The sequence below is a fragment of the Branchiostoma floridae genome, chromosome 14 (assembly GCF_000003815.2).
Source record: "Branchiostoma floridae strain S238N-H82 chromosome 14, Bfl_VNyyK, whole genome shotgun sequence".
Classification (NCBI taxonomy): domain Eukaryota; kingdom Metazoa; phylum Chordata; class Leptocardii; order Amphioxiformes; family Branchiostomatidae; genus Branchiostoma; species Branchiostoma floridae.
Window position 1 is genome coordinate 16,281,965 of NC_049992.1, and position 16,056 is coordinate 16,298,020.

General features: G+C 39.0%; 1 protein-coding gene across 2 annotated transcripts in view; it reads left to right on the plus strand.

The window, feature by feature from the left end:
* The window catches only part of LOC118430400 (phosphatidylinositol 4,5-bisphosphate 3-kinase catalytic subunit alpha isoform-like), a 54,662-nt gene that overhangs the window by 4,411 nt on the left and 34,195 nt on the right, over positions 1 to 16,056 (plus strand). For both annotated transcript variants that reach the window (XM_035841254.1, XM_035841255.1), the window contains exons 2-8: positions 5,897 to 6,067; positions 7,391 to 7,558; positions 8,114 to 8,240; positions 8,924 to 9,133; positions 10,103 to 10,214; positions 11,111 to 11,246; positions 12,625 to 12,867. In XM_035841254.1, the coding sequence (XP_035697147.1) occupies positions 6,017 to 6,067; positions 7,391 to 7,558; positions 8,114 to 8,240; positions 8,924 to 9,133; positions 10,103 to 10,214; positions 11,111 to 11,246; positions 12,625 to 12,867 (1,047 nt within the window). In that variant the 5' untranslated portion in view covers positions 5,897 to 6,016. The remainder of the gene's footprint in view (positions 1 to 5,896; positions 6,068 to 7,390; positions 7,559 to 8,113; positions 8,241 to 8,923; positions 9,134 to 10,102; positions 10,215 to 11,110; positions 11,247 to 12,624; positions 12,868 to 16,056) is intronic.

The window sequence follows — 16,056 nt, forward strand, 5'->3', positions numbered from 1 at the left end:
AAGCTCAAACAAGATGGCACAAAATGGAATTAATCATCATATTGTTGCATTATAGAGTACAAAATCTCGATCTGAATGATTTACAAGTGATTTTTATATGTAAACTTTTCACGCGCAAAAAAGTTTGAAATTTGCGCGTGAAACAATATGCTTAAAAAAATATGAAATGAAGCTTCTTGAATGGAGAAAAGCCTCAAATTGTTACATTTTACAATATAAAACCTCATATGAGTAATTTTTCCATTTATTTCTGTCAAATTTACGTGATTTTGAAATGTTCAAAATATGCAAATTAACCTATTCCCAAGGGATCTAAAAATCAGGTTTTTTTCAAACCAAAAATTCAGGTAACAGATGGAAAATTATATCATAGGTTCAAATTTTTCTGCCATAGAATTCCTTGCTGCAGATTTTTTGACATATTTCAGGAACTTCATTTTTCACGCGCACATTTTTCACGCGCACGCGCAAATTCTCCACGCGCAGAAAACCCGTTCCCGGTGCAGCTGACAACCTAGTCAAACCCCATGTTCAGACTAAAATTACCCCAGATTTAAACCGCTTTACAGTAGAGGCCACTCATGGCTGTTGGCATTATTGTGTAACTACACTGTAGATTATTGACCCGTTAGTGTTATTTTGTACTATTATAGCCCTTACTGGAAACTCTGGTTAAGGCTCTGTCATGCCATACATGTAGGAAAAGCAATGCTCTTATTCTAAATGGCGAGGGTTCTGTTCTTCATTTTGGCGGTAGCGAAAGGTACACGTGCCTTGAACGTTAGAGTGCAAGTCTTTTTTGGCAAATTTACAAACATTCCGCATGGTAATATCCAGGGCTCTAGCCAGCATCCGTTTTTCCGTCAATTGACGGAAATTTGCTGCGTCTGACGGAAAAATTTTAAAACCAATCCGTCAACCTTGACAGACAAAAATCCTTGGTGGAGGCTACAGGCGGCTTGGGGATGCTGTCCACGGTCGGAAAAGCCACACACTGTTTGTTTTGCTATTGTTATGATTGTTGACAATGTGTGTCGGTGCCCTTTCGCATACGATAATCTCATTAAAACCCGTTTTTCAAGGTGTCAATGGCAACATTTACTACTTTGTAGTGTCATTGGGAAAATAAATTTTCGCGGTTTTCACGACGATTGAAATTGGCTGACGGAAAAAAATTTTGAGCTGGCTAGAGCCCTGGTAATATCATTCATTTTTCGTAGATTTGACTTTGGCAGGGTAAGTTGAATTCCGAGATGATGGAGACAAAGTTACTTCGTCAGAAAGATTAGTGGGTACTGGGTACTCAAAACATGTTTAACATATTGCTCGTGGTCGATTGTGGTGATTTTCTCTATAGTGACCACCTGTCTATAGTATTAGTAGCCACATTTCTCCAGTCCCTTGAGTGGCCGCTATAGACAGGTTTGACTGTATCATGTTTGAGTTAGGAAACGAAAATTGTAGTTGGCATGAAAAAGTACTCCAAGCAAGTACTAGTAAAGCAGCGAAAAACAGCCATATTGATGATACACTAACTTGACTAAGGTTGATTGATGTCTTTATAAAAGGAATATTTCAATTTGGACTGGAAAAGGATGCTTCAATGTAACCCTAATGTATTGAAGTCAGGCTTTTAGCCAGGCATGCGTCAACGCGTCATCTGGACGCCCTTTTCTTAGAATAACAAGAAATTTGATGCCCCTGGACGCCCTATACTGGGGAGAAAATCTTCTGACAAGCATGAAATTCTGATTGACCAGGGATGCTACAAGGTCATCTGTGGTCACAGTCTTCTACTGTGACATCTGTAACAGTATTTTTGCCTCTTGGGATACCTTAGAATGCACTATTTCAACTTGAAATCATCAAAAACTCTGCACCATGGAAGGTGGATGCCCCCAGACCCCCCTACAAAAGTCACTTACCGCGACTCACCAATAAGTTTGGACACCCTATTATAAAATCCTAGCTAAAAGACTGATTGAAGTATTTCTGCTTACACTTATAGTACATGTTTTTATCACTCACTGGCATATATTGTTGGTGTTGAAGTACTTTATTTACAATTATACAGTACTTAGTTCTTGTGCATTTAAGTTGAAGTACATGTACTTCATTTACCTGCTTGAAGTCCGCAATTAGAAAAGAGTAACATACTTTTAATTTCACGTTGTTCACCTACACTGATCATGAACTGAAAGAGTCATACTCGATTCAGGCTGGAAAGAAACTTTCATATTCAGATATAATATTACAGATATTAAGTAAAGGTATTTCATATTTAGAAGAAGCATCAGGGCTCCAGACTAACTTTTTGGCCTAGGAGCACTGCGCTCCTAACTGTAAAAACTTAGGAGCACCAGCAAAAATTTAGGAGCACCACTGTAAAAATTGGTAGTAAAAGCAAAAAATCTAAGAATCATTGTTGATCACCTGGAATAGCATATTTTAATACAGTAATATGAAAGAAAAAACAATCTTGCTTTAAATACGGTGAATGTGGTAAATACATTGATGTGGTGGTTCTTGGGGATAGGAGGACAAAAGTTTTTTTGCTACGGCCGGCTGCTTTATTCAGACTCGACTCTTGTACCTCCAGCCTTGTCAGGCATGACTGTTGACGAACAAGTTTTTAATGTCCAAAAAATGAATTAATCAAAGTTGCAACATAAGGATTATCAAAATGTATTCAATACTGAAACCAAGTTACACAGACAAAAAAGTAATTATGCCTTCTTATTGTAAGAACAATGAAAAATAACTGATTAATCCCAAATTACCATTTAAATTGAAAAAAAAAAAACCGCAAATAAGTATAAAAGTGTCTGACAAAATGGGTGAAATTGAACTGAAAATGGAAATAGTGCAGGCCGCTCTCCAACACCAAGATCGTATCTCAAGAATGTTTTTTTTCCACCCTACCATTTTTCTATAAAGGCCTACTTGTTCACTGTCTCAGGGGCTGCAACATTGTTGTCTAAAAAGTCATGTTACAAAAGTTGTGTTACTGCCTACTGGACCTCCACTTATCATGCTGTCATAGCATATCATACCATACCATACTATATCAAGGAGGTTATTTCCTATACATGAAATCTCCTTGGCCAAACCAAGGCTCTTTCTTCAACCTCCTTGGCCAAACCAATATATATATATATATCATGTATACTCTGAAATTTCCCTATCTGTTTGGACAAACTCACAAAGGGAATACAGTAAATAAAGGTCCAGTGGAAATTCATTTTTTAAACCTCCTTGGTACATGTAATTGAAGACAGTACAGACACATGGCAGACCTTAATGAGGTGTGACAACCCCTGCTGACCATCCCTGTCAGGGGAAGAAACTGATACCTGGCAGGGACAGCCTTTCCCTGCAAAGATTCTACTTGGCTGGATGATAAATGATGATTAATTGTAAGAGGTCGCACTGTGCGACTGTGGTTACAGATCTGGTCGCACCAGGGGAATTCTACTCGCATATGCGACCAACTTGGTCGCAGTCAGGAGCCCTGAGCATGTACATGTATTACTAATCTGGCTAACTGTGTCATTGCTATATACACATGTAGGAAGTTCGTCTGTAACATTTCTGGATTTGGAGCGCTGATCTTTTGGTTGTCTTCCGTAATGGAGAAACTGACCTGTTACGAATGTTCCCACATACTGTATGCCGTAAAATGGTTCTATGTGCATGGTGAGGTCTCTAATCATATTACAAGCAATTGTGCTCTGTATTGTACTGCGTTAATTTGTGGGCACAATTTTCCTTCGTTATTGCTGGCTCTCTCTCTGTGATCCAGTGAATGTCTTTCTTTGGTGAGCAAGTGATCAGTGACAGCCAGTGATGACTATGGTCTAGAACGGATGACGGTACCAAGTCTTTTACATTAAAGCAGCTGCATGGTTGGGCAAGTCCACTAGCCCTATTGTCTCAGGCAAGTGAAAGTGCCGATCAGGCAAGTGCATGTTCTACCCCACTTTTCCATTAGTGAACTTTTGATATACTTGAAACTTTTCACACAGTCGTGACATCTAGCATTGGTCAACACAGAAAATGGATTTTGTTTATCATAGGCTCTACTTTTCTGTGTTGTCCAATGCATGATGTCACGACTGTGAAAAGCTTTTATTACTTCATTTAAATTTTGGGCATGTGAAAATTAAAGTTGGTTCGGGCAAATAAATTCTTTATGTAGTTGCCTATTGATAGGACAAGTGAATTTTTAGAAAACTTGTCCAACCCTAAGTTGACTCAAATTCTTGATTTTCTTTTGTGCGTCAATCACAGTTGTGCCTCGTGGGAATCCTTATTTGGGATTCTAAAAAAGACATCCTGACATTGAGATGCTAAAAAACCAAATAAGTTCTACACGTATCACACATTCATCCCATGTTGTCTTCTGAATAGCAGTCTCAATTAAGCCATCTTCAAAGCAGTGTTGTTTGTTGCGGTCAGGCGGGAGTAAAAAAGATAAATGAACCAGCTGCTGGTAGAGTGGAAACCTGTTGCCAAACACTTGATTGTTGAGGGGATTATACTCCTGCCAAACAACATCTGGGACTGTTGTATTCACGCATGGTGAAAACAAGGTAGACAGAAATTGTGCAAGGGAAATATTTCATACCTGAGGGTTGAAGAGAAACATCTCCAGCAAGAACGTCTGGTTGAGTTGGTAAGTAAGCTGTAGTGGTACGACTCTTTTACTGTTTAGTGAATTTTTTCTTAGTCATGCAGGTTGTTATTAGATGTAGCTGCATGGATTTTGGTCACAAAATACTGTAGTTGCCTGTGATTTGTGTAGTTCCAGGGCTCGAAACACTTTTGGGTCAACTTGCACTGGTGCAAGTTGAGGCAAAAGTTACTTGTACCAAAAGAACATTAATAGTCTTTTACAACTTGAAGTAGTGGACTATTATTATTAACCCCATATCTCCTCTTCTAAAATTTACAAATGTACTAGTACATTAATCCTGACATACTGTATATTGTATGTTCACACTGTACATGTCTAAAAAACACCATTTGCAATCATTGGCTTTGTACGTGCGCCACGAAACACAATATTTACAGGTAACCAGGAATTAACATTATCATAGGTTCATTATTGTCATATCTTGTTGTGATGCTGTCCTTAGCCTAGCTATAGGATAATGACAGCGAAACCTTTAGAATGTCAACCACTTAGGAGTGATAAACAAATGTATCATGATTCATTTTTTTCTGTGACATAATTGAACACAATAACTACCGTAGAGGTGTAGAAACTTATCATAATGGATCATAGATGTATGTATGACTGATTTTGAAGGAAAGAAATTTGCAACATTAAGAAATGCCCAAGAAATTTGACCTGAAAGCAATCATTTATGCAAGATATAAAGGATAAAAACTTATGCATCGACTATGCCTGTTAATATTGCATCCATTGATATCTCCAGTCGTACGATCCCTCCTGGTCTGTTCCTTAATGATGTACATCCTGCTTTGTTATATCCGACCTTTCTGCTCTTCAGATTAATCATCAGGGCGACTGACAGCAAACATTCCCTCTGTTCATACAGGGTTGCCATGGCGATGAGCTGTCAATCATCTTAATTGGGGAATGATTGATTTATTGCGACATAGGTTGAGAGATACAATTTTTCCTTCCAAATAGAACCTAGAGTGAATTTTAATTGTTTGACAGCTTGACAGATCTTCCTGGCATCAGCGATGATGAAAATAACAAACGACTCGTTGCTATCGTCTGCATCATCATTATATTCTTCTGGTCCTGTGTCTACATCTGTGGAAATGTCCTGCAGCTTGTACATCAGAAACATGGTTATATATATGCGTGGGTGACGTTTCTTTACTCTGTTCTTGACCTGCTTGCCTCACGTGTTGGTTACAGATGCGGACTAGGCAGTAAGACCTGGGCTGTGCGGATGACGCAGGAGGGAACTTGGGCAGAAACAACAACATCTCATACCTGCTAAAGACTGTCTAACGTCTCAGACTCGCAGACTTCACCATGCCACCCTCCTCAGGAGAGCTATGGGGGATGCACTTAATGCCCCCAAAGGTAAGGCACTAGATATTTTTTTCTCGTTCTTCTGACTAATCCTCAAAATTATAATAATTTCACCAGGTCACTTATGAATGAATTATTAATGATTTTTTTTTGTAGCATCAGTTCACCTTTATCTGTGGGGTAACATATATCCGTTGTTTTTAAAAACTGGGTATTAAGGAATATCAAGTGGACGGACAGTAGTTTCAAAGTTGAATATTTTCACTATTATGCAAAGTATGTTATTGAAAACTGTGGTTTGAATTGAAGCTGCCTTTCGTCGACTTTATATTTCTAAATACTCTGTCTTGAATTTTTTTAAACAACAGATATAGGTTACCCCACGGATAAAAATGAACTAGCATTAGATACCTGGCAGTTGGAAGCTGAACTGTGTATCCAGTAGGAAGCTGAATTGTGTATCCAATAGGAAGCTGAATTGTGTATCCAGTAAAAACATTGTAGGAAAAAGGCCTTAATGTACATCAAAATTTGCATTGATACATATTATGATCAATACAGTATGTCTGTCACCCTGAAATAATGTATCTGAAGAGCTCTCCAATGCAGCATCTACAGTAGGGCTGGGTACCGATACGGAAAATTCAGGTCCAGGTCCGGACCTGGACATGGACCTGATTCAGTATGTGAAAACATTTGAATGGATGATACTCAAAACAATGGCCCATTTCACTACAAAGAAGTATGTTTTGTGGAGTATTTGGCGTTTTTAAAATCCTGCAAGATTAACTGCCTCTGTATGATTGACAGTAAAACTTCGTAAAAATTACTATAAGCTCTACTCTTCTTTTTTTCTTCGACCGGCAAGCCTCAAAACGTGTGAATTTCGGATCATATCATCTATTGATTTTTCAATAGTGTCCAACATCCGGTCCAGTGAATTTTTTCACATCCATTTTTTCTTGACCGGTCCAATGAGAAAAAAAGGTTTTGTTTGTATGATACATACAGTATTATGATCAATAAAGTATATCTGTTAGTCACCCTGAAAGAATGTATCTGAAGAGCTCTCCAATGCAACATCCACAGTATAAACTATAATGCACTCCTGCATATAGAACTGTGTATGCACTTGGGATGGGGGGTGTTGCACTAGAGAACTGTCAAACACACTTAGGTAGCTGATAGATGTTGATTCATGATTGTTATATCTAGACCATCTAGTCGATATAGAGACTAATGAGGTTTCAAAAGAAGCAAGAATAGCTCAACTGTTCATTGAGTTCATTGAGCTGAACTGGTTTGAAATCAATTTCGCATTCTTCTTTGCACCCTCTTCATATTTCTGAGATGTTTGATTTTCGATCCTCGCAGGTTCCGGTGGACTGCCTCCTACCGACGGGAATCATGATCACTCTGGACGTTCCACGGGAAGCTACGCTGGAGCACATCAAGGGAGACCTCTGGCGAGAGGCCAGAAAATACCCGCTCTTCCACAAACTGCAGGATGAGACCATGTATATATTTATCAGTATTACACAGGTGGGTGCATCTGTTGTGTTTACCTATTTCACACATGTTTTCTGACTTTGAACAGAAAGCACTCGATAGTACTTAGTAGACAAGACACTGTGCAGAGGTAAGATTTGACATGAAAATTGACATTGTAAAGTAGGAAAAAGGAAGCAGGAACAAAAAAATAAGTAGGAAATGCTGATAATACAATTTGTCTTTTTAAAAGTTTATTAAAAGTTTATTTTCCTCAGACCATTATATGCTGTTTATTTGCATACATTCACAGGTATCTTAGGAAGTGAGAAGAAGTTGAACCTGTACATATTAGTAGACATTAGTCATTGCAAATATAGTAAGATATCTGAGAGAAATAAATAAGCATTTTTATGACTGGTCAGTCATTACGACAGGGACTGAGGTCAAATTCCGGCCTGTTCACTGTAATTGGTGTTTGTTCTGCTTTATCACCCTGATATGTACTTAGCTTGTCATGACATATACTTAGCTTGTAAGGGCATAAATGTACAATAAAGGTCTTCATTCATTGATTGATTGATTCATTTCAATGATATACACTTTCAGGAGGCAGAAAAGGAAGAATTTTATGATGAGACCAGGAGATTTTGTGACCTTAGACTGTTCCAACCATGGCTGAAGGTCACTGAACCCAGGGGCAACAGGGAGGAGAAAATACTCAACTCTGAAATAAGTGAGCCTTTCAGAATTCTTGATCAAGAAAAAATCATCTTATTATCATTTGAGCTCTTTTACATTACAAAATGTATGATACATGCACCTTAGAACATAGATCCTTATAACTACTTCAGGACTCGAACTACTTGGTGCAGGTAACTTTGAAAATTACTTGCACTAGACAAATTTTACTTGCACCACTCTGAATTTAGGAAGTGTGGATCATACTAAAATATTTCATAAACCATTGCTGTTATTTTAACTTTTATACTCTATAGGTGGTAGCAATCAATGCAGCTAATAACAATCCATATACACCCACATTATAGGACATTTATGTATAAAACCCAGTATATGGGCTAGTGCAGATTAGGTGCAGGTAGACACCAGAAATACCTGCACACTGCACAGCTCCAATTTTACCTGCACTAACCTCCATATGCAGGTGGTAGTTTGAGCCCTGTACTTAGCAGACACAAGATCGAGGTCATGCGTTTGAATTTCGGGCATTTATCGCTAGACGTGCCCATTGCAAAGGCATATTCATCATCATCATATTGTGCATATATTACACGACTTTGCACATTCCAATCTGAATCTGATTGGGGAGGTAAATAGTGATGAGAGGAATGGGTGCCGTCTTCCAATACCATACCCTAGAGACAGTGGATTACCTTTTCCCCTTTTCCCTATCCACAGGTCTAGCCATAAGCATGCCTGTGACAGAATTTGGCACAGTGAAAGACCCGGAGGTGATAGACTTCCGCCGAAACATCCTGACGACGTGTCTACAGTCGGTCCAGGAGCGAGACCAGGACGGCCAGAGCGGCCAGTCTCTCTACGTCTACCCACCCATCATAGAGACTGACCCCTCACTCCCGAAAAACCTGGATGCCAAACTGGACATAGGTACAGTTCATTGACTGTAATAGATTTGGTTTTGTTGACGAGGTTCATCAGTCAGTCATGCATATAGTTACTACAATATTCTTCCAACAGTGACAGTTTTTAAAGGCATGGATACATATTGTTATATTCAAATTTTCGATGTCTTGCAGTATATCTTGTTCACTGAGTGATCTAGTCTCGCGAGAACATGAGACTAGGTCCGAGACTTGCATAGATCATCTGCCCCCTCCCCTGCCTCCTTTCGGATTAAGGGTACACTTGTAGGTAGTATTTGGGCAGCTCTCAGCCCTTATTGCGGTTCAGCTTTGCACCCGCCACCCTCCCTAATCAATGTGTTATTAACATGATAATGACAAAGAAGATAGAAACAGGTTCATTATACCTGGGAATTCACTTTAGCTCTTTTCGACTAGTGCATTGAATAGTGGCTTAATGTGTTGTCCTATAGGACTGCTACCCTTTGCTGTAATGTGCATGTTGGACAAACAATAACAGCTGGTATTTGGTCTCATCATTCCTTGAACCAGAAGCAGGGTCTCACTAAAACATGGGACTACACATGCTACCTTCTATTTTCTACCACATGGATAAAGGCCCCAGAAAGTCAAAGACACAATTTATCTGTCATACATATTATACATCTGTACAGACTTCTGCAGTCTGTTACAGACTGCAGAAGAGACACACAGGGTGACCTGAAACCAAAATTCCTGATTCACACAACTGGATGACTGTGGTCTCTGTGGCCACACAATGATATACCTGTGCTCCTACAACATAATGATAGACATGTGCGAGATCTGTATAGCAAGTAAGGTGTATAGTTGTCATTCCATGGTAATTTAGTTCTGAACAGCAATATTAGATTGTAGGAATGCTCCACATGTTTTGTATTCTCAGTGATGGTAGCCTTACCTTTCTATCAACATATAAAACTTTACACCTATTTCTTTCCTAATTCTGTTGTAGGGCACATCATAGTGACCATCTGGGTGTTAACAAGAGAAAACGAGAGACAAAAGTACACAGTTAAAGTCTCCAAGTCGTCTCTACCTGAAGATGTTATAGCTGGGGCAATAAAGTGAGTATCCACAGGATGTAGAGTTGTAGTAATAGGTTGCTTTTGCATAGTTCAAAATTTGTTAACCTCGTCCTCGCTGAAGTTGCCTTTTGGCACCAACTTTGCAACTTGGTTTGAGGATTAGGTAGGTATGGACATCTATGGTTTACAGTGACCAGGGCTCTAGCCAGCTCGAAATTTTTTTCCGTCAGCCAATTCCCATTGTCGCGAAAACCGCGAAAACACTATTCCAGGAGTTAGAGAGACTGAACTGAGATCTTGAAAATGTGTTTTTAATGAAATTATCGTATGCGAAAGGGCACCGACACACATTATCAACAATCATAACAATAGCAAAACAAACAGTGTGTGGCTTTTACGGCTGTGGACGGCGTCCCCAAGCCGCCTAAAGCTTCCACCAAGGATTTTTGTCCGTCAAGGTTGACGGATTGGTTTTAAAATTTTTCCGTCACACACAGCAAATTTCCGTCAATTGACGGAAAAATGGACGCTGGCTAGAGCCCTGACAGTGACTATAGTTTATGTGTGGGTAACTCCATGGTTATATACCACTCATTATGAGTTCAGCAGTTCTCCAACACAGTCAAACTCTTTATATTGATATGTGAACATGGCTTTCATACTTATTATGTTTCCTGCAGGCAAAACATTTTGTTTTGCTATGCACAAAGTAAAGTATTAGCTGTTAGTGTTACAGCAAGTATGAAAAAAATGTCAGCATATGTGAACAATTACTGTAAGGGAAACAGCCAGCATTTTTTCTCGTAAATAGAATTTCATGTTCCCAGAATCTGTCAGTCACATGTTAATGTTGCTTGACAAATCACATTACTGCAATGACATAGTTAGTCATAATTTACATACTGACCTTTGCCCCCATGGCACTGTCCAATCAGGAAGAAGACGAGAACCATGGGATTGACCCCCGAGCAGCAGCAGCAGTGTATAGAGGGGTACCAGAGCAGCTATGTACTGAAAGTGTGCGGAGCTGAGGAGTACATGTTAGGCAGATATCCCATTATACAGTATAAGGTATGACTAGATGTCTTTACCTTTGTATATTGTAACAGGAATTTCTTATACATGTACAGTAGAAGCCAGTTCATTGCACGATGGATTACTGCATACTTCTGTTAATTGCACAGAATCCCCAAATCCCAAACCAATGTGGTCCAGCTGGACATATTAGCATTGTTGCACCACCTGATAATTGCACAAAATATGCTGGCAAATGGGGTGTGCAATTAAACAGCTTCTACTGTAGTTACTATTGCTGGCTACCACATGTTGATTCTGCTGGGAGAGTTATGTCTGACCATGCAGCAGAGTCCTCTAGTAGTTGGTCTTTGTATTGCAGCCTGTGGTAAAGTTAGGCATCTGGTTAATGTGTTTTTGAAGCCTCACTGTGTACAAGTAGGCAAATATATCCACGAATGTTTATACCGTAGAACTAATAGTGTTAATGACATGCTAGACCCTATATGTTGATTTAATCATACCTATAGATATCCATATATGTGTGTTTAGTTGTACTGTAAGTAGTTGTTATACATGTAGACCTTACGAAAGTCGCTGTACTTTTGTCGTGCCAATAAAGATTGTTTCTTTCTTATATTTCTAAATTTGGGAGTTAGGTAGAGACATCAGTAATTGAAACCATATGGCACCACTTCAAATGAATTTTTTCTAATGAATTATCAGGTCTTAATGATGAGGAAAGTTCAGCCAAGGATCGAAATATGCGAGATAACAGTCTTTGAAACAAGTTGATAGATTTTGAATCTGGTTGATGTGTGCATCTCATCTCTATAGTTCACTGAACTTGTAACGTCAGGACCCTCCTGCAAAATAGAATTTTAGCAGGGTAATGCTAACACTGTTAATTGAACTTAAAGATTAGTAAAGACAATTTAGGAATGTATGTTTGTAAGGTCATAAAGATAGTGGAAGAATGATTGTGAAAAACAAATGACCTCCTTATTGCTTAGTGTCTAATTATTGTTTTCCTTGGAACTTATTGACTGTGAAAAACTTGATCAGTAAACAAGTAAGACACATACATGTACGTTAAGAACAGGGTAAACTCTGACCATGATGTACCAAACAGCTGCCATGATACCAAATAGCCCTCTATGATATATATATTAGTGGTGCATGTGCCCAAAGTGTTGAATTCATGGTGCACAAACCTTGATTGTTTGATATAGGAATTTTCTTTCACACAACCAGTTAATCTGAACTTCGCTGATGTGTCAATGCCTGTCAGACATCTTCCTCAGTGCTTCTAACTGGAGTTCTGCTTCTCTCAGTGAGATTTACTGGTTGTGTAAAAGAAAACTCCTATATCCTATGATCTACCAACCTGATGAAATTATTTGTGATTGATTTTTGTTTAATTGTTGGTTTCCAGTACATTCGAATGTGCCTGTCGAGAAGCAGATTTCCCAACCTGATGCTGATGTCCAAAGAGGGGGTGTACGCCTCACTGCCTGAATCCACATTCCACCTGCCGTCCTACGCTCGCAGGGGCTCCAGCGCCGTCCTCAACCCCTCCAACGGCACCGCGCAAATCCGCTGTATCTACGACATCCAGAGCCCGCTCAGAATAAAGATACTTTGCGCGACGTACGTCAATGTCAAAGAACACGATAAGGTAAGGAGATTCACATCTGATTCATTTGTTCACCCCCTTGTGAAATACTTGAATGGTTGCCACAAGTCAGCTTAAGTTGACAGGCTTAGTGTATCAAGTTCCTATAAATGCGCATAGATTTGATTTTGCGGTAGGGAATGTTTGCGATAGTTTCTAGTGTGAAGTTGAGAGGGAGGGCATAAGACAGAACAAGCATGTTCACTTTAAGTTGGCTATGAAAAGGTTATTTATGGTAACTGTTTATTAATTTACATTTTGCTTTGTAAGTCTTCATATACTGACTGTACCTTATGGTACAGTTTGGTTCTGGAAAATGCCATCTGAAAACCTTTGTGATAAAAAAAAGTAAATAGGTCCATATACTTGATTTCTACCACTACACACAGCAACAAGCTTGTTAAAGAATGCCATTACAACACAAGGCCCCAGACTCCGATGAAACTGATTGAAACCACTCCCCACAGGAAAGAGGAAATGCTACATATGAGATAAATTGATTGGTGCAAATGTGTATGTTTATCGGGAATGACTACTTGATGTGATTATGTTGAAGCAGGGAACAACAGTAATTTGCCAGTTGTGCAATAAGTCCTCAGGGGGAAGGATTGATTTGTTTGGTTTGTAATTGGTTTATCATCCATGTCAAGTTTGCTTACTGGAGTCATTGATGTAATGGTGATATTTTTGTAACTTTGTGGGGTATTTGTTGCCATTGTGAATGGGATGGGATGTGTATAGTTTTCTGAAGAAGATATGGTTTTCCTTGTTTTCAGTTCAAGATTTTTAAAATGTATTTCTGCAGTTCTATCTTGTTTAAAACTGGCGGGTGCTTGTACAATAGGTGTCATTGAAACATTGATTTTAAGGCCATTGCCTTGTTTCCCCCCTTACATTGATTTAGACCTTACAGTATCGTTAAAACAGACAGTCAAACTACCCAATAAGACCACTTAGGGTTATCCAAAAAGACCAATAAAATCTGGTCTATGTATGTGGATACAATGTAGGTGGTCACTATTGACAGGGTCCGTAAGTCTTTTTGGAAATCGTGCCAGTTGGAAAAATCAAAAAGTGGTCACATTGGCCAGGTGATCCTTATGTGCTTGTACAGATTTGACTGTAGCTTCCAAGATGTTATCGCCTATCCTATTTTTACCATGGATACAAACACATATATGTAACCAGGGCTCGAAATACCACCTGCATATGCAGGTTAGTGCAGGTAAAATTGCAGCTGTGCAGGTATTTCTGGTGTCTACCTGCATCTAGCTTAACATGGATAGTGAGTGAGTGAGTGATCTAGCCTGCACTGGTAGATGTACTATGATGTAGGAGTATATGGATTGTTAATAGCGATGGTTCCTCAACAATCTTAGTACGATCCATACTTTCTACATTCAGAGTGGTGCAGGTAAAATTTGTCAGGTGCAGGTGATTTTCAATGTTACCTGCACCAGTGCAGGTATGCAGAAAAAAGTATTTCGAGTCCTGGCAACAGTAGCTGCTTTCTTTACAATAGTAGCTACTTTCTTTACTATCTTGGGGTCGTTCCAAGAATGAGGAAATGTTAGGTGTCTAAGAATTGTGACGTTTTTTCCCCAAACAATCCCTGTCAACGAGTGAGGATGACAAAAATAGAAAACATCGTAGGGGCGGGCCTGTAATATTTAATCATGGAGAAAGTAATCAGCATGGAGCATTTTTTAATTCAATTTTAAGACGAACTGTCGGGGAAGATTAATGTTGTTTGCCCATGTAATTTTGAATGATGGATGGCTGCAGGGAGAACACGTCACATATTCAGGAAGAGCCTGCTTGTGATGGATGATTCTAGCTGCATTGTATCTCTGTTTTCGGTTCAGTCTTGTTAATGTACATGCTGAGAACACAGATGATGCACAACAGTTGCATTCACTTTGTTGGCATGTTCTCAAATGGGGTGAAAGCCACAAGCACAAGATAAATGTTTTTTTGTTTAGTATATTATTCTTTTACTACTGGGTAAAATCCGGATGGTACAAAATGTAGTTCGCCCTGACGTTTATTACACTATATACAGTCACTTCTCTGCTGTTCCACTTTGGAACTTTGACATCTCTAACAACTGGAAATTTCAATTCTCATCCAAATTTTGGACGAGGGCACTGATTGGTCCCATCGGATCCAGCATTCCTGGTAGTAGTTCCCTTCTACTTTCGCTTCTGCTACCCAAAAAACTTGAACTGGTTAACTGATCTCTGTATTCAAACAGTTGTTGGAATGCCTGTTTGAATGAGTCCCCTAGAACACACTCCTTAATTTGCTCATTAACTGATGTCACCACCAAAAGATTTGAATGTACAGTTCCCCAGATGGGTAGCAGAAGCCAAAATAGGACAAACTACTACAAGGCTAAGGGCAGTTTGGCCAGACAGGCCAATACAGTGTAGTTTGATTCATCAGTGACCTAATGACACGACATCATGGCATGTCCTTAACATTTCTGTCGACATTTAGATGATTGCAGTGTAAATGTGACATTTAAAAGAGGTTAGCTACAGAGATTTGTCTTTTCCACAGAATAGAATAGATCTTGGCAAAGATGTACTTAAACTAGGGCTTGTTTTGGGGTTAGAGGTATCTTTCTCTTTTGTCAATTTCCTTTCTTCCGTCAACATTGTTATTGAAACATGTTCCTTTTCATTGATTTCATGACTCATCCTGAAGGTACATTATCACGCTCCCCTTTTTTTGCTGATCATCTGTTTGTTTTTATTTTGATTAAAATCTATTTCCCTGGTGCATAGGGTACATCCCAAAGCCACACAAACTACTCAATATACTAGTCAGTAGTCATTAATCTAAGCAATGTCACCTTCAATATAAAGACATTTGACTGTGTTTGGGACGTCTGTGATGATAATGCATACTATGGTTTGCTGAGTTTACCTAGTTATTCGTTCAATGCTCTGCTTCATATAATGATGTGATTCATGTGAAAGTCATGCATCCAATTACTACAATGTCGCAATAGGGATAGGTCAGCTTCTTTATTATGCCAACATTGACTATGGTATATGTGCATGTTGTGGGACTCTTTGAAAGAAAGACATTGGTTTAAGTAATGGTAAACAGTGGATACAATCATGGATATGATTTTGTTTCTTGACGAGAAAAGCATTCTTTTGCCTCTAAAATTCTAGGTATAAA